The sequence below is a fragment of the Hyperolius riggenbachi genome, chromosome 1 (genome assembly GCF_040937935.1).
Source record: "Hyperolius riggenbachi isolate aHypRig1 chromosome 1, aHypRig1.pri, whole genome shotgun sequence".
NCBI classification, from domain to species: Eukaryota; Metazoa; Chordata; class Amphibia; order Anura; family Hyperoliidae; genus Hyperolius; species Hyperolius riggenbachi.
Window position 1 is genome coordinate 2,481,145 of NC_090646.1, and position 23,926 is coordinate 2,505,070.

Below are 23,926 nucleotides of genomic sequence, written 5' to 3' on the forward strand. Positions count from 1 at the left end.
ACACTTTGCTAAATGGTGGGGAAAGTCAGCTGTTTTGAGCATTACCGCATGCGGGAATGCTTTATGAACAGCGGCCTAAGTGTAAGAAATTTTGCATATTTTCAATGAAGGATCAAATGTCACAAATTACTGTTTGTATTTGAAGTGTAGTCACGTAATTTCCCTGCCTAATGTATGCACATAATGTAATGCACAGATCGCTGAGTAAGGCGTTCCCCCACCCCTTCACCACTGGTCCGCTCCACCAATGGCGCACGCTGTGGGTAGAGATTGCGCTCTCCATCTCGGAAGCCCCAGCGCAGCGTCATTGCCCAGGACACACGCACGTGAGCAAGCACTGCACCGGCGTGAATCGGCTGTTGTGCCGTCCAATCATCCCCTGGTCACCCTCCCCACACCCATCCTTGCATGAAACAGCTGTTGTGCCGTCCATCCATCCCCTGGTCACCCTCTCCACACCCATCCTTGCATGAAACAGCTGTTGTGCTGTCCATCCATCCCCTGGTCACCCTCCCCACACCCATCCTTGCATGAAACAGCTGTTGTGCCATCCATCCATCCCCTGGTCACCTTCCCCACACCCATCCTTGCATGAAACGGCTGTTGTACCGTCCAATCGTCCCCTGGTCACCCTCCCCACACCCATCCTTGCATGAAACAGCTGTTGTGCCATCCATCCATCCCCTGGTCACCCTCCCCGCACCCATCCTTGCATGAAACGGCTGTTGTGCCATCCATCCATACCCTGGTCACCCTCCCCGCATGAAATGGCTGTTGTGCTGTCCATCCATCCCCTGGTGACTCTCCCCGCACCCATTCTTGCATGAAACGGCTGTTGTACCGTCCAATCGTCCCCTGGTCACCCTCCCCGCACCCATCCTTGCATGAAACGGCTGTTGTACCGTCCAATCGTCCCCTGGTCACCCTCCCCGCACCCATCCTTGCATGAAACGGCTGTTGTACCGTCCAATCGTCCCCTGGTCACCCTCCCCGCACCCATCCTTGCATGAAACGGCTGTTGTACCGTCCAATCGTCCCCTGGTCACCCTCCCCGCACCCATCCTTGCATGAAACGGCTGTTGTACCGTCCAATCGTCCCCTGGTCACCCTCCCCGCACCCATCCTTGCATGAAACGGCTGTTGTACCGTCCAATCGTCCCCTGGTCACCCTCCCCGCACCCATCCTTGCATGAAACGGCTGTTGTACCGTCCAATCGTCCCCTGGTCACCCTCCCCGCACCCATCCTTGCATGAAACGGCTGTTGTACCGTCCAATCGTCCCCTGGTCACCCTCCCCGCACCCATCCTTGCATGAAACGGCTGTTGTACCGTCCAATCGTCCCCTGGTCACCCTCCCCGCACCCATCCTTGCATGAAACGGCTGTTGTACCATCCCCTGGTCACCCTCCCCGCACCCATCCTTGCATGATCTTCCAACTAAGTTTTGATGAATATGCCTGTTGTATGAACATGTTCTGTAATGCATAGTGCTGGCTTATGCAGGAATAAACCAGCAATAGGAATGGTGCTTGGTCCGTCTCTGTGCACTCATGAATGCCAGTGTGTTTTCCATGTAATACCCATTGCACGTTCCTTTTTCCACAAGCCACTTGACGCTATGGATGGGAAGCACAGAATAATGCTGGAGTACAGTTGCGTTTGAGGAAGCCTTTATCCCCCATACATCGAGTGCCAAGTATGTTTCCACTTTTTGTACGAGGAACGGACGATCGTGCACGACCGGCGTAGGACAGGAAGGCTGCACGGGGCTGGTGGCAGGAGAGCAGCGGATTGTGGAGGACCGGCGTGGAACAGGAAGGCTGCACGGGGCTGGTGGCAGGAGAGCGGCGGATTGTGATGGACCGGCGTGGGACAGGAAGGCTGCACGGGGCTGGTGGCAGGAGAGCGGCGGATTGTGATGGACCGGCGTGGGACAGGAAGGCTGCACGGGGCTGGTGGCAGGAGAGCGGCGGATTGTGGAGGACCGGCGTGGGACAGGAAGGCTGCATGGGGCTAGCGACGGGAGAACAGAGGATCGTGGAGGGCCAGCACGGGACAGGAAGGCTGCATGGGGCTGGCTGCGGGAAAGCGGAGGACCAGGGCAGGACAGGAAGGCTGCCCGGGGCTGGTGGCGGGGAAATGGAGGATAGTGGCGACATGGCACAGGACGAAGGCTGGCGGCAGGAGAGCGGAATATCATGGAGGCCCGGTGCGAGACAGGAAGGCTGCACGAGGTTGGCGGCGGGTGAACAGAGAATCATGAAGGACCGGCGCAGGACAGGGAGGCTGGCGGCGGGAGAACAGAGAATCGTGCAGGACAGGAAGGCTGCACGGGGCTGGCGGCAGAACGGAAGATTGTGGAGGACCAGCGCAGTACAGGAAGGCTTCACGGGGTTGGCGGCAGTTGAACGGAGGATCGTGGAGGACCGGCGCGGGTCAGGAAGGCTGCATGGGGCTGGCAGCGGGAGAGCGGAGGATCGTGGAAGGGACCGGCACGGGACAGGAAGGCTGCATGGGACTGGCGACGAGAGAACAGAGGATCGTGGATGAACGGCGCGGGGCAGGAAAGCTGCAAGGGGTTGGCGACGGGAAATCAGAGGATCGTGGAGGACCGGAACGGGACAGGAAGGCTGCAAGGGGCTGGCGGCAGGTGAACGGAGGATCGTGGAGGACCGGAGCAGGACAGAAAGGCTGCACGAGGCTGGTTGCGGGAGAACGGAGGATCGTGGAGGACCGGCGTGGGACAGGAAGGCTGCACGGGGCTGGCGGCTTACGAACGGAGGATCGTGGAGGACCGGCGTGAGACAAGAAGGCTGCACAGGGCTGGCGGTGGGAGAACGGAGGATCACGGAGGACCAGCGCAGGACAGGAAGGCTGCACGGGGCTGGCGGCTTGAGAACGGAGGATCGTGGAGGACCGGCGCTGGGCAGGAAGGCTGCATGGGGCTGGCGGAGGATCGTGGAGGACAGCGTGGGACAAGAAGGCTGCATGGGGCTGGTGGCAGGAGAACGGAGGATCGTGGAGGACCGGCGCGGGTCAGAAAGGCTGCATGGGACTGGGGGCGGGAGAACGGAGGATCATGGAGGACTGATGCTGGGCAGGAAGGCTGCACAGGATTGGCGGAGGGAGAGTGGAGGATCGTGGAAGACCAGGGTGGGACAGTAAGGCTGCACAAGGTTGGCGGAGGGAGAGCGGAGGATCGTGGAGGACCAGGGTGGGGCAGGAAGGCTGTACAGCTTTTAGGGCAGGAGAGTGGCAGATCGTGGAGGACCGGCGCAGGACAGGAAGGCTGCACGTGGTTGGCGGCGGTGTCATGGAGGATTGTGGAGGAACGGCGCAGGACAGGAAGGCTGGATGGGGTTGGTGGCGGGGGAATGGAGGATCGTGCAGGACCAGCGTGGGACAGGAAGGTTGCAAGGGACTGGCAGAAGCCCCAGGTAAGTGAAACACTTTGATTTAGCACAATGTTCAGTTCCGCTTTAACTCTTAGCTTGGTTTGAAAATAAGCAGTGTTTGTATGCGAGCCCAGGTTCTCTCCAGAGGATGTGATGTGATTATTCTTCTGCTGCAGAAAGAAACCATAAAGTCATAAAATCATTGCCTGCACTCCATAAGGTCTGGACTCTCGACTTAGCGTCCCCACTCCATCTCCCCTTACCATCTCCACCCTCCAGCGGAGAAAGTGTTAAATACCTGGACACATAGGCCGTCCTTTTGCCAATCCATTTATATTTTCTGTTGGACTTACAATTCCAAAAGACATACGGGAAGTTTTTTGAATTGCACAGAGAATCGAATGGGTAATAGATCGCGCAGTGAATCGAACGCAAAAAACTTAACGTGTATTCCCAGCATTATATTCAGTTATTTTCATGTTTAATCCTTTCATATTTTACATATACCGATCTGTTTCAATTGTTATATTTTAGTTTATGCATTAGTTTATTTTTTTAAATAAACAATTAAAAAATCGAAAGTGATGGTCCTGAAAGCTCGGCAAAGAACTCCTGGTTTCCTAAGGAAAGCATTGCCATAACCGTTTTGTTATCAATATTGTTATGATTAGTTATCTCTATAAAGTCTGTGGAATTAACTCCTTTTTCTACAGGATTTAGTTAAAGTTAGACTTAGCGTATTTGCACTGCCGTCAGGATTCCCTCAGGGTCTGAGGCTGAATGGTAAACTGCGGCAAAGGGAACAGGAACTGGAGGGTGACCACATTCTGTCACACTGCCACGCCCACATCCTGCCCTGCAGAGGTCGAGTCTCCAGCAGAATACAGGTACAATGAGCAAGGACACAGAAAACGGCAGAGTTTAGGAAGGGGAGAGGACACAGCGCCACCCACAGGACACCTGACACACTGGACGGAGCAGGAAATAGAGCAGAGAGAAGACAGACAGCAGGCAGAAACCCTCCAACAATCTGAATGAGTTTATTACTTTATAAAATAGCCATATTTACAAACAGTTCTGTGACAAGATGGCAGCCAGCCGATGATCCAGCCCACTTCTTGCACTGGCATTAGACTCCACCCATAGGTTCACTGATGCAGTAAACTCCACCCCTTTCCCAGCACACTCCTCCCATAGTTCCTGAGTAAGCACATTCCATCATATTGTTCATCATTTCAGAGTGCAGTAACCAAACCTGTCCTCAGCACAAGTCCCCCTCTGCTGCTTGCCATGTGGTATTGTAAGCTCCGCCCACATGCTGTGTGACACACCCCGGATTCAGGACAATTCCTTTTACATGATGCAGTACTGACCGGTTTCTGATTTCCCCAGAACACTGTGCCCCTTCACTCTAATACCACACAAGCCACACCCCCAATATTCACACACAGCTGCCCCTCCCCCAAATCTCTCCAGTCCGGTCATTCCCTCGCTGCCTCCTCTGTCACAGGATCAGGGCTGCCAAATTTCTCCAAGTACCTCCTGTGAAGAGAAGAGAGAAGGATGAGAGGGGAGGAGTTTATTAGGAAGAGGCACCTGTATCAGCTCCGCCCCTAGGCGGGTCTCACCTGCGGGCATATTGGTACAGAGCCTCCTTCCGCTCCTGTAGTGACAAATGTCTGTCCTCCGGCCTTCGTGCAAATCCTCTATGCTGAGCCTGGGGAAAAGGGTCATCATTATCCACCCCTATAAATGTGATCTACCCGTCCCAATCCACCCCTATAAATGTGATCTACCCGTCCCAATCCACCCCTATAAATGTGATCTACCCTCCCCAATCCACCCCTATAAATGTGATCTACCCGTCCCAATCCACCCCTATAAATGTGATCTACCCGTCCCAATCCACCACTATAAATGTGATCAACCCGCCCCAATCCACCACTATAAATGTGATCAACCCGCCCCAATCCAGCCCAATAAATGTGATCAACCCGCCCCAATCCAGCCCAATAAATGTGATCAACCCGCCCCAATCCACCCCTATAAATGTGATCAACCCGCCCCAATCCACCCCTATAAATGTGATCAACCCGCCCCAATCCACCCCTATAAATGTGATCAACCCGCCCCAATCCACCCCTATAAATGTGATCAACCCGCCCCAATCCACCCCTATAAATGTGATAAACCCGCCCCAATCCACCACTATAAATGTGATCAACCCGCCCCAATCCACCCCTATAAATGTGATCTACCCGCCCCAATCCACCACTATGAATGTGATCTACCCACCCCAATCCACCACTATGAATGTGATCAACCCGCCCCAATCCACCACTATGAATGTGATCAACCCGCCCCAATCCACCCCTATAAATGTGATCTACCCTCCCCAATCCACCCCTATAAATGTGATCTACCCGTCCAAATCCACCCCTATAAATGTGATCTACCCTCCCCAATCCACCCCTATAAATGTGATCAACCCGCCTCAATCCACCACTATAAATGTGATCAACCCGCCCCAATCCAGCCCAATAAATGTGATCAACCCGTCCCAATCCACCACTATAAATGTGATCTACCCTCCCCAATCCACCCCTATAAATGTGATCAACCCGCCCCAATCCACCACTATAAATGTGATAAACCCGCCCCAATCCAGCCCAATAAATGTGATCAACCCACCCCAATCCACCACTATAAATGTGATCAACCCGCCCCAATCCAGCCCAATAAATGTGATCAACCCGCCCCAATCCACCACTATAAATGTGATCAACCCGCCCCAATCCACCCCTATAAATGTGATCTACCCGTCCCAATCCACCCCTATAAATGTGATCTACCCGCCCCAATCCACCCCTATAAATGTGATCTACCCGCCCCAATCCACCACTATAAATGTGATCTACCCGCCCCAATCCACCCCTATAAATGTGATCAACCCGTCCCAATCCACCCCTATAAATGTGATCTACCCGTCCCAATCCACCACTATAAATGTGATCAACCCGCCCCAATCCACCACTATAAATGTGATTAACCCGCCCCAATCCAGCCCAATAAATGTGATCAACCCGTCCCAATCCACCCCTATAAATGTGATCAACCCGCCCCAATCCACCCCTATAAATGTGATCAACCCGCCCCAATCCACCCCTATAAATGTGATCAACCCGCCCCAATCCACCACTATAAATGTGATCTACCCGTCCCAATCCACCACTATGAATGTGATCTACCCGCCCCAATCCACCCCTATAAATGTGATCAACCCACCCCAATCCACCCCTATAAATGTGATCTACCCACCCCAATCCACCCCTATAAATGTGATCTACCCGTCCCAATCCACCACTATAAATGTGATCAACCCGCCCCAATCCACCACTATAAATGTGATCAACCCACCCCAATCCAGCCCAATAAATGTGATCAACCCGCCCCAATCCACCACTATAAATGTGATCAACCTGTCCCAATCCACCCCTATAAATGTGATCTACCCGCCCCAATCCACCCCTATAAATGTGATCTACCCGTCCCAATCCACCCCTATAAATGTGATCTACCCGTCCCAATCCACCACTATAAATGTGATCAACCCGCCCCAATCCACCACTATAAATGTGATCAACCCGCCCCAATCCACCACTATAAATGTGATCAACCCGCCCCAATCCAGCCCAATAAATGTGATCAACCCGCCCCAATCCACCACTATAAATGTGATCAACCCGTCCCAATCCACCCCTATAAATGTGATCTACCCGCCCCAATCCACCCCTATAAATGTGATCAACCCGTCCCAATCCACCCCTATAAATGTGATCAACCCGTCCCAATCCACCACTATAAATGTGATCAACCCGCCCCAATCCAGCCCAATAAATGTGATCAACCCGCCCCAATCCACCCCTATAAATGTGATCAACCCGCCCCAATCCACCCCTATAAATGTGATCTACCCGTCCCAATCCACCCCTATAAATGTGATCTACCCGTCCCAATCCACCACTATAAATGTGATCAACCCGCCCCAATCCACCACTATAAATGTGATCAACCCGCCCCAATCCAGCCCAATAAATGTGATCAACCCGCCCCAATCCACCCCTATAAATGTGATCAACCCGCCCCAATCCACCCCTATAAATGTGATCAACCCGCCCCAATCCACCCCTATAAATGTGATCAACCCGCCCCAATCCACCCCTATAAATGTGATCAACCCGCCCCAATCCACCCCTATAAATGTGATCAACCCGCCCCAATCCACCCCTATAAATGTGATCAACCCGCCCCAATCCACCCCTATAAATGTGATCAACCCGCCCCAATCCACCACTATAAATGTGATCTACCCGTCCCAATCCACCCCTATAAATGTGATCTACCCGTCCCAATCCCCCCCTATAAATGTGATCTACCCGTCCCAATCCACCCCTATAAATGTGATCTACCCGTCCCAATCCACCCCTATAAATGTGATCTACCCGTCCCAATCCACCACTATAAATGTGATCTACCCGTCCCAATCCACCACTATAAATGTGATCTACCCGTCCCAATCCACCACTATAAATGTGATCTACCCGTCCCAATCCACCCCTATAAATGTGATCAACCCGCCCCAATCCACCCCTATAAATGTGATCAACCCGCCCCAATCCACCCCTATAAATGTGATCAACCCGCCCCAATCCACCCCTATAAATGTGATCAACCCGCCCCAATCCACCACTATAAATGTGATCTACCCGTCCCAATCCACCACTATAAATGTGATCTACCCGTCCCAATCCACCCCTATAAATGTGATCTACCCGCCCCAATCCACCCCTATAAATGTGATCAACCCGTCCCAATCCACCCCTATAAATGTGATCTACCCGTCCCAATCCACCACTATGAATGTGATCTACCCGCCCCAATCCACCCCTATAAATGTGATCAACCCACCCCAATCCACCCCTATAAATGTGATCTACCCACCCCAATCCACCCCTATAAATGTGATCTACCCGTCCCAATCCACCCCTATAAATGTGTTTAACCCGCCCCAATCCACCCCTATAAATGTGATCAACCCGCCCCAATCCACCCCTATAAATGTGATCAACCCGCCCCAATCCACCACTATAAATGTGATCAACCCGCCCCAATCCACCACTATAAATGTGATCTACCCGTCCCAATCCACCACTATGAATGTGATCTACCCGCCCCAATCCACCCCTATAAATGTGATCAACCCACCCCAATCCACCCCTATAAATGTGATCAACCCGTCCCAATCCACCCCTATAAATGTGATCTACCCGTCCCAATCCACCACTATGAATGTGATCTACCCGCCCCAATCCACCCCTATAAATGTGATCAACCCACCCCAATCCACCCCTATAAATGTGATCTACCCACCCCAATCCACCCCTATAAATGTGATCTACCCGTCCCAATCCACCCCTATAAATGTGATCTACCCGTCCCAATCCACCCCTATAAATGTGATCAACCCGCCCCAATCCACCCCTATAAATGTGATCAACCCGCCCCAATCCACCCCTATAAATGTGATCAACCCGCCCCAATCCACCACTATAAATGTGATCTACCCGTCCCAATCCACCACTATGAATGTGATCTACCCGCCCCAATCCACCCCTATAAATGTGATCAACCCACCCCAATCCACCCCTATAAATGTGATCTACCCACCCCAATCCACCCCTATAAATGTGATCTACCCGTCCCAATCCACCCCTATAAATGTGATCTACTCATCCCAATCCACCACTATAAATGTGATCTACCCGCCCCAATCCACCCCTATAAATGTGATCGACTCACCCCAATCCACCCCTATAAATGTGATCTACCCGTCCCAATCCACCCCTATGAATGTGATCTACCCGTCCCAATCCACCACTATAAATGTGATCAACCCGTCCCAATCCACCCCTATAAATGTGATCAACCCGTCCCAATCCACCACTATGAATGTGATCTACCCGTCCCAATCCACCCCTATAAATGTGATCTACCCACCCCAATCCACCACTATAAATGTGATCTACCCGTCCCAATCCACCCCTATAAATGTGATCTACCCGTCCCAATCCACCACTATGAATGTGATCTACCCATCCCAATCCACCCCTATAAATGTGATCTACCCATCCCAATCCACCCCTATGAATGTGATCGACCCGTCCCAATCCACCACTATAAATGTGATCAACCCGTCCCAATCCACCCCTATAAATGTGATCTACCCGTCCCAATCCACCCCTATAAATGTGATCTACCCGTCCCAATCCACCACTATGAATGTGATTAACCCGCCCCAATCCAGCCCAATAAATGTGATCAACCCGCCCCAATCCACCACTATAAATGTGATCTACCCGTCCCAATCCACCACTATGAATGTGATCTACCCACCCCAATCCACCACTATAAATGTGATCTACCCACCCCAATCCACCACTATAAATGTGATCTACCCACCCCAATAAATGTGATCTACCCACCCCAATCCACCACTATAAATGTGATCTACCCACCCCAATAAATGTGATCTACCCGCCCCAATCCACCACTATAAATGTGATCGACTCACCCCAATCCACCCCTATAAATGTGATCTACCCGTCCCAATCCAGCACTATAAATGTGATCTACCCGCCTCAATCCACCACTATAAATGTGATCTACCCGCCTCAATCCACCACTATAAATGTGATCTACCCGCCCCAATCCACCACTATGAATGTGATCTACCCACCCCAATCCACCACTATAAATGTGATCTACCCACCCCAATCCACCACTATAAATGTGATCTACCCACCCCAATCCACCACTATAAATGTGATCTACCCACCCCCAATCCACCACTATAAATGTGATCTACCCACCCCAATCCATCACTATAAATGTGATGTACCCGCCTCAATCCACCACTATAAATGTGATCTACGCACCCCAATCCACCACTATAAATGTGATCTACTCACCCCAACCCACCACTATAAATGTGATCTACTCACCCCAACCCACCACTATAAATGTGATCTACTCACCCCAATCCATCACTATAAATGTGATCTACTCATCCCAATCCACCATTATAAATGTGATCGACTCACCCCAATCCACCACTATAAATGTGATCTACCCACCCCAATCCAGCCCAATAAATGTGATCTACCCTCCCCAATCCACCACTATAAATGTGATCTACTCACCCCAATCCACCACTATAAATGTGATCTACTCACCCCAACCCACCACTATAAATGTGATCTACTCACCCCAACCCACCACTATAAATGTGATCTACTCACCCCAATCCATCACTATAAATGTGATCTACTCACCCCAATCCATCACTATAAATGTGATCTACTCATCCCAATCCACCACTATAAATGTGATCTACTCATCCCAATCCACCACTATAAATGTAATTTACCCACCCCAATCCATCACTATAAATGTGATCTACTCACCCCAATCCATCACTATAAATGTGATTTACCCACCCCAATCCATCACTATAAATGTGATCTACTCACCCCAATCCATCACTATAAATGTGATCTACTCACCCCAATCCATCACTATAAATGTGATCTACTCACCCCAATCCACCACTATAAATGTGATCTACTCACCCCAATCCACCACTATAAATGTGATCTACTTACCCCAATCCACCACTATAAATGTGATCTACTCACCCCAATCCACCACTATAAATGTGATCTACTCACCCCAATCCACCACTATAAATGTGATCTACCCACCCCAATCCACCACTATAAATGTGATCTTCCTACCCCAATAAATGTGATCTACCCACCCCAACACCTCCTACTAAATTCCTAGTCTTCTCTACCATGTGGGAATTACCTTTGTGGGGCAGCTGCCGGCTCTGGCTTGTGAATCATTCACCCCCGCTGTCTCAGGTACATACGGCACCCGGCCTTCCAGGATATTTGTGATTGTAGTATCGACACAGCCAGTCTGAGCTGAGGAGACAAGTGAGAAATCACCGAAATACGACACAGAGGGGTGACCAGACCCAGCTACACGATAACAGAGAGACAACAGCGGCCAGACACAGCTACATGATAACAGCATCCAGACCCAGCTACACAATAACAGAGAGACTACAGCGGCCAGACCCAGCTACACGATAACAGAGAGACTACAGCGGCCAGACACAGCTAAACAATAACAGAGAGGCTACAACGGCCAGACCCAGCTACATGATAACAGAGAGACTACAGTGGCCAGACACAGCTACATGATAACAGAGAAACTACAGCGGCCAGACCCAGCTACATGATAACATAGAGACTATAGAGGCCAGACCCAGCTACATGATAGCAGAGAGACTACAGCGGCCAGACACAGCTACATGATAACAGAGAAACTACAGTGGCCAGACCCAGCTACACGATAACAGACTACAGCGGCCAAACCCAGCTACACGATAACAGAGAGACTACAGTGGCCAGACCCAGCTACAGGATAAGAGAGAGACTACAGAGGCCAGACCCAGCTACACGATAACAGAGAGACTACAGTGGCCAGACCCAGCTACACGATAACAGAGACTACAGAGGCCAGACCCAGCTACATGATAACATAGAGACTACAGCGGCCAGACCCAGCTTCACGATAACAGAGAGACTACAGCGGCCAGACCCAGCTTCACGATAACAGAGAGACTACAGCGGCCAGACCCAGCTACACGATAACATAGTGACTACAGAAACCAGACCTAGCTTCACGATAACAGAGGGACTACAGCGGCCAGACCCAGTTACACGATAACAGACTACAGCGGCCAGACCCAGCTACACGATAACAGAGAGACTACAGTGGCCAGACCCAGCTACACGATAACATAGTGACTACAGCGGCCAGACCCAGCTACACGATAACATAGTGACTACAGCGGCCAGACCCAGCTACATGATAAGAGAGAGACTACAGTGGCCAGACCCAGCTACATGATAACAGAGAGCCTACAGAGGCCAGACCCAGCTACATGATAACAGAGAGACTACAGTGGCCAGACCCAGCTTCACGATAAGAGAGAGACTACAGTGGCCAGACCCAGCTACACGATAACATAGAGACTACAGTGGCCAGACCCAGCTTCACGATAAGAGAGAGACTACAGTGGCCAGACCCAGCTACACGATAACAGAGAGACTACAGTGGCCAGACCCAGCTACACGATAACAGACTACAGCGGCCAGACCCAGCTTCACGATAACAGAGAGACTACAGAGGCCAGACCCAGCTACATGATAACATAGAGACTACAGAGGCCAGACCCAGCTTCACGATAACATAGAGACTACAGAGGCCAGACCCAGCTTCACGATAACAGAGAGACTACAGAGGCCAGACACAGCTACCCGATAACAGAGACTACAGCGGCCAAACCCAGCTACACGATAACAGAGAGACTACAGCGGCCAGACCCAGCCACACAATAACAGAGAGACTACAGCGGCCAGACACAGCTACACGATAACAGAGAGACTACAGCGGCCAAACCCCGCTACATGATAACAGAGACTACAGAGGCCAGACCCAGCTACATGATAACATAGAGACTACAGTGGCCAGACCCAGCTTCATGATAACAGAGAGTCTACAGTGGCCAGACCCAGCTACACGATACCAGAGAGACTACAGTGGCCAGACCCAGCTACACGATAACAGACTACAGCGGCCAGACCCAGCTTCACGATAACAGACTACAGCGGCCAGACCCAGCTTCACGATAACAGACTACAGCGGCCAAACCCAGCTACATGATAAGAGAGAGACTACAGAGGCCAGACCCAGCTACACGCTAACAGAGAGACTACAGCGGCCAAACCCAGCTACATGATAACAGAGACTACAGCGGCCAGACCCAGCTACACGATAAGAGAGAGACAACAGTGGCCAGACCCAGCTACATGATAACAGAGAAACTACAGTGGCCAGACCCAGCTACATGATAACATAGAGACTATAGAGGCCAGACCCAGCTACATGATAACAGAGAGACTACAGCGGCCAGACCCAGCTACATGATAACATATACTGTAGACTACAGAGGCCAGACCCAGCTTCAGGATAACAGAGAGACTACAGTGGCCAGACCCAGCTACATGATAAGAGAGACACTACAGAGGCCAGACCCAGCTACACGCTAACAGAGAGACTACAGCGGCCAAACCCAGCTACATGATAAGATAGAGACTATAGAGGCCAGACCCAGCTACATGATAACAGACTATAGCGGCCAGACCCAGCTACATGATAACAGGTAGGTTACAGCGGCCAGACCCAGCTTCACGATAACAGAGAGACTACAGTGGCCAGACCCAGCTACACAATAACAGAGAGACTACAGCGGCCAGACTCAGCTACACGATAACAGGTAGGTTACAGCAGCCAGACCCAGCTACACGATACCAGAGAGACCATAGTGACCGGACCCAGCTACACGATAACAGACTACAGCAGCCAGACCCAGGTACACGATAACAGATAAGCTACAGCGACCAGACCCAGCTACACGATGAGAGAGATAACAGAGGCCAGACCCAGCTACACGATGAGAGAGATAACAGAGGCCAGACCCAGCTACACGGTAACAGAGAGACTACAGAGGCCAGACCCAGCTACAGGATAACAGTGAGACCACAGTGGCCAGACCCAGCTACATGGTAACAGATAGGCTACAGTGACCAGACCCAGCTAAACAATAACAGAGACTACAGCGGCCAGACACAGCAACACGATAATGGGGAGACTACAGTGGCCAGACCCAGCTACACGATAACAGTGAGAGCACAGTGGCCAGACCCAGCTACACGATAACAGTGAGAGCACAGTGGCCAGACCCAGCTACACGATAACAGTGAGAGCACAGTGGCCAGACCCAGCTACACGATACCAGAGAGACCACAGCGGCCAGACCCAGCTACACGATAACAGAGAGACAACAGCGGCCAGCCTCAGACACACGATAACAGCATCCAGACCCAGCTACACAATAACAGAGAGACAACAGTGGCCAGACACAGCTACATGATAACAGCATCCAGACCCAGCTACACAATAACAGAGAGACTACAGAGGCCAGACCCAGCTACACGATACCAGAGAGACCACAGCGGCCAGACCCAGCTACACGATAACAGTGAGAGCACAGTGGCCAGACCCAGCTACACGATAACAGTGAGAGCACAGTGGCCAGACCCAGCTACACGATAACAGAGAGACAACAGCGGCCAGACCCAGACACACGATAACAGCATCCAGACCCAGCTACACAATAACAGAGAGACAACAGTGGCCAGACACAGCTACATGATAACAGAGAAACTACAGTGGCCAGACACAGCTACACGGTAACAGTGAGACCACAGTAGCTAGACACAGCTACACGGTAACAGATAGGCTACAGCGACCAGATCCAGCTACACGATAACAGAGAGACTACAATGGACAGACCCAACTACACGATAATAGAGACCACAGCGGCCAGACCCAGCTACACGGTAACAGAGACCACAGCGACCAGATCCAGCTACACGATAACCGTGAGACCACAGTTGCCAGACACAGCTGCACGATAACAGTGAGACCACAGCGGCCAGACCCAGCTACACTATAACAGAGACTACAGCGGCCAGACACAGCAACACGATAATGGGGAGACTACAGCGGCCAGACCCAGCTACACGATAACAGGTAGGCTACAGCGACCAGATCCAGCTACACGATAACAGAGACTATAGCGGCCAGACCCAGCTACACGATAATGGGGAGACTACAGCGGCCAGACCCAGCTACACGATACCAGAGAGACCACAGTGACCAGACCCAGCTACACGATACCAGAGAGACTACAATGGACAGACCCAGCTACACGATAACAGATCATAGTGGCCAGATCCTGCTACACAATTACAGTGAGACCACAGTGGTCAGACATCGCTACACGATAACCGAGGTGCAGATAGCAGAGAAGGCTTCATAGGAACTCACCAAGATCTCTATGAATGACTGAGAGGGGTACTTGTGGCAGTACTTCCTTCACCCTCTGTGCCATGACTCCAGCAGCTGGGGTAGCTGAAGAGACCGTGGGGGTGCGGAGAGGCGGATCTCTTACTCTCCTTTTCACATGTTCTGCCTGATCTGCGGCTGTGTGACTTGTTCCGGAAACACCCAATGAGGATGCCACCACCTGCACAAAGCATGTTACCGTGAGAAGAGAGACACTGCCACACATGGCGGAAGGAGAGACAAAGTGACGGAGATAAGACACACAGAGGAGCGCAGTGACAGAGAAGAGACACACAGAGGAGCGCAGTGACAGAGAAGAGACACACAGAGGAGCGCAGTGACAGAGAAGAGACACACAGAGGAGCGCAGTGACAGAGAAGAGACACACAGAGGAGCGCAGTGACAGAGAAGAGACACACAGAGGAGTGCAGTGACAGAGAGGAGATGCAGAGAGAAACGCAGTGACAGAGGGGAGACACAGAGGAGCGCGGTGACAGATGAGACACACAGAGGAGCGCGGTAACAGATGAAACACACAGAGGAGTGCACTGACAGAAAGTAGACACACAGAGGAAGGCAGTGACAGAGAGTAGACATATAGAGGAGTGCAGTGACACACAGGAGACACACAGAGGAGTGCAGTGAAAGAGAGGAGACACACAGAGGAGTGCAGTGACGCACAGAGGAGCGCAGTGACAACGAGGAGACACACAAAGGAGGGCAGTGAGAGAGGAGACACACAGAGGAGGGCAGTGAGAGAGGAGACACACAGAGGAGGGCAGTGACAGAGGAGACACACAGAGGAGGGCAGTGAGAGAGGAGATACACAGAGGAGTGCAGTGACACAGAGGAGACACACAGAGGAGCACAGTGACAGAGGAGATGCACAGAGGAGCGCAGTGACAGAGAGGAGATGCACAGAGGATACACACAGAGGCGCACAGTGACAGAGAGGCGACACACAGAGGAGTGCAGTGACACAGAGGAGTGCAGTGACACAGAGGAGACACACAGAGGAGGGCAGTGACAGAGAGGTGACACACAGAGGAGACACACAGAGGAGGGCAGTGACAGAGGAGACAGACAGAGGAGGGCAGTGACAGAAAGGAGACAGAGAGGAGGGCAGTGACAAAGAGGAGACAGACAGAGGAGACACAGAGGAGCGCAGTGACAGAGAGGAGATGCACAGAGGAGACACACAGAAGAGCCACAGAGGAGCACAGTGACAGAGGAGACACACAGAGGAGCGCAGTAACACAAAGGAGTGCAGTGACAGAGAGGAGACACACAGAGGAGGGCAGTGACAGAGAGGAGACACACAGAGGAGGGCAGTGACAGAGAGGAGACACACAGAGGAGACACACAGAGGAGCACAGTGACATAGAGGAGACACACAGAGGAGTGCAGTGACACAGAGGGGTGCAGTGATAGAGAGGAGACACACAGAGGAGGGCAGTGACAGAGAGGAGACACACAGAGGAGGGCAGTGACACACAGAGGAGACACACAGACGAGGGCAGTGACACACAGAGGAGACAGACAGAGGAGGGCAGTGACACACAGAGGAGACAGACAGAGGAGGGCAGTGACAGAGAGGAGCACAGTGACAGAGAGGAGATACACAGAGGAGACACACAGAGGAGGGCAGTGACACAGAGGAGGGCAGTGACACAGAGGCGCACAGTGACAGAGAGGCGACACACAGAGGAGTGCAGTGACACAGAGGAGTGCAGTGACAGAGAGGAGACACACAGAGGAGTGCAGTGACACAGAGGAGACACACAGAGGAGGGCAGTGACAGAGAGGTGACACACAGAGGAGACAGAGAGGAGCGCAGTGACACAGAGGAGATGCACAGAGGAGACACACAGAGGAGCACAGTGACATAGAGGAGACACACAGAGGAGGGCAGTGACACACAGAGGAGGGCAGTGACACACAGAGGAGGGCAGTGACACACAGAGGAGACACACAGAGGAGGGCAGTGACACACAGAAGAGACACACAGAGGAGGGCAGTGACACACAGAGGAGACACACAGAGGAAAGCAATGACAGAGAGGAGACACACAGAGGAGGGCAGTGACAGAGAGGAGACACACAGAGAAGGGCAGTGACACACAGAGGAGACACACAGAGGAGGGCAGTGACAGAGAGGAGACACACAGAGGAGTGCAGTGACAGAGAGGAGTGCAGTGACACAGAGGAGCACAGTGACAGAGAGGAGCACAGTGACAGAGAGGAGATGCACAGAGGAGCGCAGTGACAGAGAGGAGATGCACAGAGGAGCGCAGTGACAGAGAGGAGATGCACAGAGGAGCGCAGTGACAGAGAGGAGATGCACAGAGGAGCGCAGTGACAGAGAGGAGATGCACAGAGGAGCGCAGTGACAGAGAGGAGATGCACAGAGGAGCGCAGTGACAGAGAGGAGATGCACAGAGGAGACACACAGAGGCGCACAGTGACAGAGAGGCGACACACAGAGAAGTGCAGTGACACAGAGGAGTGCAGTGATAGAGAGGAGACACACAGAGGAGGGCAGTGACAGAGAGGTGACACACAGAGGAGGGCAGTGACAGAGAGGAGACAGACAGAGGAGGGCAGTGACAGAGAGGAGACAGAGGAGGGCAGTGACAGAAAGGAGATGCACAGAGGAGCACAGTGACAGAGGAGACACACAGAGGAGACACACAGAGGAGCACAGTGACATAGAGGAGACACACAGAGGAGTGCAGTGACACAGAGGGGTGCAGTGATAGAGAGGAGACACACAGAGGAGGGCAGTGACACACAGAGGAGGGCAGTGACACACAGAGGAGGGCAGTGACACACAGAGGAGGGCAGTGACAGAGAGGAGACACACAGAGGAGGGCAGTGACAGAGGAGACAGACAGAGGAGCGCAGTGACAGAGGAGATGCACAGAGGAGACACACAGAAGAGCCACACAGAGGAGCACAGTGACATAGAGGAGACACACAGAGGAGGGCAGTGACACACAGAGGAGACACACAGAGGAGACACACAGAGGAGGGCAGTGACAGAGAGGAGACACACAGAGGAGGGCAGTGACACACAGAGGAGACAGACAGAGGAGCACAGTGACAGAGAGGAGATGCACAGAGGAGCGCAGTAACAGAGAGGAGATGCACAGAGGAGCGCAGTGACAGAGAGGAGATGCACAGAGGAGCGCAGTGACAGAGAGGAGATGCACAGAGGAGACACACAGAGGCGCACAGTGACAGAGAGGCGACACACAGAGGAGTGCAGTGACAGAGAGGAGCACAGTGACAGAGAGGAGCACAGTGACAGAGAGGAGATGCACAGAGGAGCGCAGTGACGGAGAGGAGATGCACAGAGGAGCGCTGTGACAGAGAGGAGATGCACAGAGGAGCACAGTGACAGAGAGGAGATGCACAGAGGAGCGCAGTGACAGAGAGGAGATGCACATAGGCGCACAGTGACAGAGAGGCGACACACAGAGAAGTGCAGTGACACAGAGGAGTGCAGTGATAGAGAGGAGACACACAGAGGAGGGCAGTGACAGAGAGGTGACACACAGAGGAGACACACAGAGGAGGGCAGTGACAGAGAGGAGACAGACAGAGGAGGGCAGTGACAGAAAGGAGACAGAGAGGAGGGCAGTGACAGAGGAGACAGACAGAGGAGTGCAGTGACAGAGAGGAGATGCACAGAGGAGCACAGTGACAGAGGAGACACACAGAGGAGACACACAGAGGAGTGCAGTGACAGAGGAGTGCAGTGATAGAGAGGAGACACACAGAGGAGGGCAGTGACAGAGAGAAGACACACAGAGGAGGGCAGTGACACACAGAGGAGACACACAGAGGAGGGCAGTGACACACAGAGGAGACACACAGAGGAGGGCAGTGACAGAGAGGAGACACACAGAGAAGGGCAGTGACACACAGAGGAGACACACAGAGGAGGGCAGTGACACACAGAGGAGACACACAGAGGAGGGCAGTGACAGAGAGGAGACACACAGAGGAGGGCAGTGACAGAGAGGAGACACACAGAGGAGGGCAGTGACACACAGAGGAGACACACAGAGGAGGGCAGTGACAGAGAGGAGACACACAGAGGAGGGCAGTGACACACAGAGGAGACAGACAGAGGAGGGCAGTGACACAGAGGAGCACAGTGACAGAGAGGAGATACACAGAGGAGCGCAGTGACAGAGAGGAGATACACAGAGGAGTGCAGTGACACAGAGGAGACACACAGAGGAGCACAGTGACAGAGAGGAGATGCACAGAGGAGCGCAGTAACAGAGAGGAGATGCACAGAGGAGCACAGTGACAGAGAAGAGATGCACAGAGGAGCGCAGTGACAGAGAGGAGATGCGCAGTGACAGAGAGGAGATGCACAGAGGAGCGCAGTGACAGAGAGGAGATGCACAGAGGAGACACACAGAGGCGCACAGTGACAGAGAGGCGACACACAGAGGAGTGCAGTGACACAGAGGAGTGCAGTGACAGAGAGGAGACACACAGAGGAGGGCAGTGACAGAGGAGACAGACAGAGGAGCGCAGTGACAGAGGAGATGCATAGAGGAGACACACAGAAGAGCCACACAGAGGAGCGCAGTGACATAGAGGAGACACACAGAGGAGTGCAGTGACACAGAGGAGTGCAGTGACACAGAGGAGTGCAGTGACACAGAGGAGACACACAGAGGAGGGCAGTGACACACAGAGGAGACACACAGAGGAGGGCAGTGACACACAGAGGAGACACACAGAGGAGGGCAGTGACAGAGAGGAGCCACACAGAGGAGAGCAGTGACACAGAGGAGTGCAGTGACAGAGAGGAGACACACAGAGTAGGGCAGTGACAGAGAGGAGACACACAGAGGAGGGCAGTGACACATAGAGGAGACACACAGAGGAGGGCAGTGACACAGAGGAGCACAGTGACAGAGGAGATGCACAGAGGAGCGCAGTAACAGAGAGATGCACAGAGGAGCACAGTGACAGAGAGGAGATGCACAGAGGAGCGCAGTGACAGAGAGGAGATGCACAGAGGAGTGCAGTAACAGAGAGATGCACAGAGGAGCGCAGTGACACAGAGGAGTGCACAGAGGAGACACACAGAGGCGCACAGTGACAGAGAGGCGACACACAGAGGAGTGCAGTGACACAGAGGAGTGCAGTGACACAGAGGAGTGCAGTGACAGAGAGGAGACACACAGAGGAGGGCAGTGACAGAGAGGAGACACACAGAGGAGGGCAGTGACAGAGAGGAGACACACAGAGGAGCGCAGTGACAGAGAGGAGATGCACAGAGGAGACACACAGAAGAGCCACACAGAGGAGCACAGTGACATAGAGGAGACGCACAGAGGAGTGCAGTGACACAGAGGAGTGCAGTGATAGAGAGGAGACACACAGAGGAGGGCAGTGACAGAGAGGAGACACACAGAGCAGGGCAGTGACAGAGAGGAGACACACAGAGGAGGGCAGTGACACACAGAGGAGACAGACAGAGGAGGGCAGTGACAGAGAGGAGACAGACAGAGGAGGGCAGTGACAGAGAGGAGCCACACAGAGGAGCACAGTGACAGAGGAGACACACAGAGGAGGGCAGTGACACAGAGGAGTGCAGTGACAGAGAGGAGACAGACAGAGGAGTGCAGTGACAGAGAGGAGACAGACAGAGGAGTGCAGTGACAGAGAGGAGACACACAGAGGAGGGCAGTGACACACAGAGGAGACACACAGAGGAGGGCAGTGACACACAGAGGAGACACACAGAGGAGGGCAGTGACAGAGAGGAGACACACAGAGGAGGGCAGTGACACACAGAGGAGACAGACAGAGGAGGGCAGTGACAGAGAGGAGACAGACAGAGGAGGGCAGTGACAGAGAGGAGACAGACAGAGGAGGGCAGTGACAGAGAGGAGACACAGAGGAGCCACACAGAGGAGCACAGTGACAGAGAGGAGACACACAGAGGAGCACAGTGACAAAGAGGAGCGCAGTGACAGAGAGCAGATGCACAAAGGAGCGCGGTGACAGAGAGCAGATGCACAGAGGAGCGCAGTAACAGAGAGCAGATGCACAAAGGAGTGCAGTGACAGAGAGGAGATGCACAGAGGAGCGCAGTGACAGAGAGGAGACACACAGAGGAGCACAGTGACAGAGAGGAGCGCAGTGACAGAGAGCAGATGCACAGAGGAGCGCAGTGACAGAGAGCAGATGCACAGAGGAGCGCAGTGACAGAGAGCAGATGCACAGAGGAGCGCAGTGACAGAGTGAAACATGGAGGAGAGACACTCTTTTATTCCATACATTTGGTCTATGACGTTTCTCTCCCCTTGAGCCTTCCCTTGACCACCCATCACCAACATATGGACCCTAACCAACCTTTCCTCCATTCTGACCCCTAACCTCTTATTTGTCAAACTTAGCCTCCAACATCTAGCGATCCCCTCAGTCACCCCTCTCACTGCCAACACAGCCTATAACCCCATCATTTCCTTCATCCACCAACCCCTAAACACTCGGGTCCTCCAACCCCTCCCCCAAACCTGACCCCACCCCCATTCCATACACCCCACACACCTCTCACTGCCAACACAGCCTATAACCCCATCACTTCCTTCATCCAACCCCTAAACACTCGGGTCCTCCAACCCCACCCCCAAACCTGACCCCACCCCCATTCCATACACCCCACACACCTCTCACTGCCAACACAGCCTATAACCCCATCATTTCCTTCATCCACCAACCCCTCAACACTCGGGTCCTCCAACCCCTCCCCCAAACCTGACCCCACCCCCATTCCATACACCCCACACACCCCTCACTGCCAACACAGCCTATAACCCCATCACTTCCTTCATCCAACCCCTACACACTCGGGTCCTCCAACCCCTCCCCTAAACCTGACCCCACCCCCATTCCATACACCCCACACACCTCTCACTGCCAACACAGCCTATAACCCCATCATTTCCTTTATCCACCAACCCCTAAACACTCGGGTCCTCCAACCCCTCCCCCAAACCTGACCCCACCCCCATTCCATACATCCCACACACCTCTCACTGCCAACACAGCCTATAACCCCATCATTTCCTTCATCCACCAACCCCTAAACACGCGGGTCCTCCAACCCCCACCCCCAAACCTGACCCCACCCCCATTCCATACACCCCACACACCTCTCACTGCCAACACAGCCTATAACCCCATCATTTCCTTCATCCACTAACCCCTAAACACTCGGGTCCTCCAACCCCTCCCCCAAACCTGACCCCACCCCCCATTCCATACACCCCAGAAGTCACCTGCCCTACTCCTGGACTGCTCACCCATTACATCCAGTCCCTGCCTGCTCACCTTCTGGACACGAGATGCAAAGTCCTCATCAGACTGTCTGGAACCTCGCGAGATGATCGGCAACCATCTGTATGGGGAAGACATGGGTGGAGCTGACATATGCATGTGGAGCAACACCTTCCGCTATACAGTAACCTCCACACACATAATAGAGGGGTCACTCTATTGTATCTGCCAGATGACACTGGCTCCCTCTACTGGAGTCCCCTTGTATTACTATGGAGGGACAGGTGACACTGGCTCCCTCTACTGGAGTCCCCTTGTATTACTATGGAGGGACTGGTGACACTGGCTCCCTCTACTGGAGTCCCCTTGTATTACTATGGAGGGACTGGTGACACTGGCTCCCTCTACTGGAGTCCCCTTGTATTACTATGGAGGGACTGGTGACACTGGCTCCCTCTACTGGAGTCCCCTTGTATTATACAAGGGGTACTGGAGTCCCCTTGTATTACTATGGAGGGACTGGTGACACTGGCTCCCTCTACTGGAGTCCCCTTGTATTGCTATGGCGGGACTGGTAACACTGGCTCCCTCTACTGGAGTCCCCTTGTATTGCTATGGCGGGACTGGTAACACTGGCTCCCTCTACTGGAGTCCCCTTGTATTACTATGGAGGGACAGGTGACACTGGCTCCCTCTACTGGAGTCCCCTTGTATTGCTATGGCGGGACTGGTAACACTGGCTCCCTCTACTGGAGTCCCCTTGTATTGCTATGGCGGGACTGGTAACACTGGCTCCCTCTACTGGAGTCCCCTTGTATTACTATGGAGGGACAGGTGACACTGGCTCCCTCTACTGGAGTCCCCTTGTATTGCTATGGCGGGACTGGTAACACTGGCTCCCTCTACTGGAGCCCCCTTGTATTACTATGGAGGGACTGGTGACACTGGCTCCCTCTACTGGAGTCCCCTTGTATTACTATGGAGGGACTGGTGACACTGGCTCCCTCTACTGGAGTCCCCTTGTATTACTATGGAGGGACTGGTGACACTGGCTCCCTCTACTGGAGTCTCCTTGTATTAATATGGTGGGGCTGGTGACACTGGCTCCCTCTACTG

General features: G+C 52.9%; 1 protein-coding gene across 3 annotated transcripts in view; it reads right to left on the reverse strand.

Annotated features, from left to right (window-relative positions):
- Positions 1 to 4,419: 4,419 nt before the first annotated feature.
- The window catches only part of AUP1 (AUP1 lipid droplet regulating VLDL assembly factor), a 70,699-nt gene continuing 51,192 nt past the window's right edge, over positions 4,420 to 23,926 (reverse strand). For all 3 annotated transcript variants that reach the window (XM_068273633.1, XM_068273640.1, XM_068273638.1), the window contains exons 8-12: positions 22,865 to 22,931; positions 15,480 to 15,678; positions 11,322 to 11,440; positions 5,024 to 5,112; positions 4,420 to 4,937 (exon numbers count right to left, since the gene is read on the reverse strand). In XM_068273633.1, the coding sequence (XP_068129734.1) occupies positions 4,877 to 4,937; positions 5,024 to 5,112; positions 11,322 to 11,440; positions 15,480 to 15,678; positions 22,865 to 22,931 (535 nt within the window). In that variant the 3' untranslated portion in view covers positions 4,420 to 4,876. The remainder of the gene's footprint in view (positions 4,938 to 5,023; positions 5,113 to 11,321; positions 11,441 to 15,479; positions 15,679 to 22,864; positions 22,932 to 23,926) is intronic.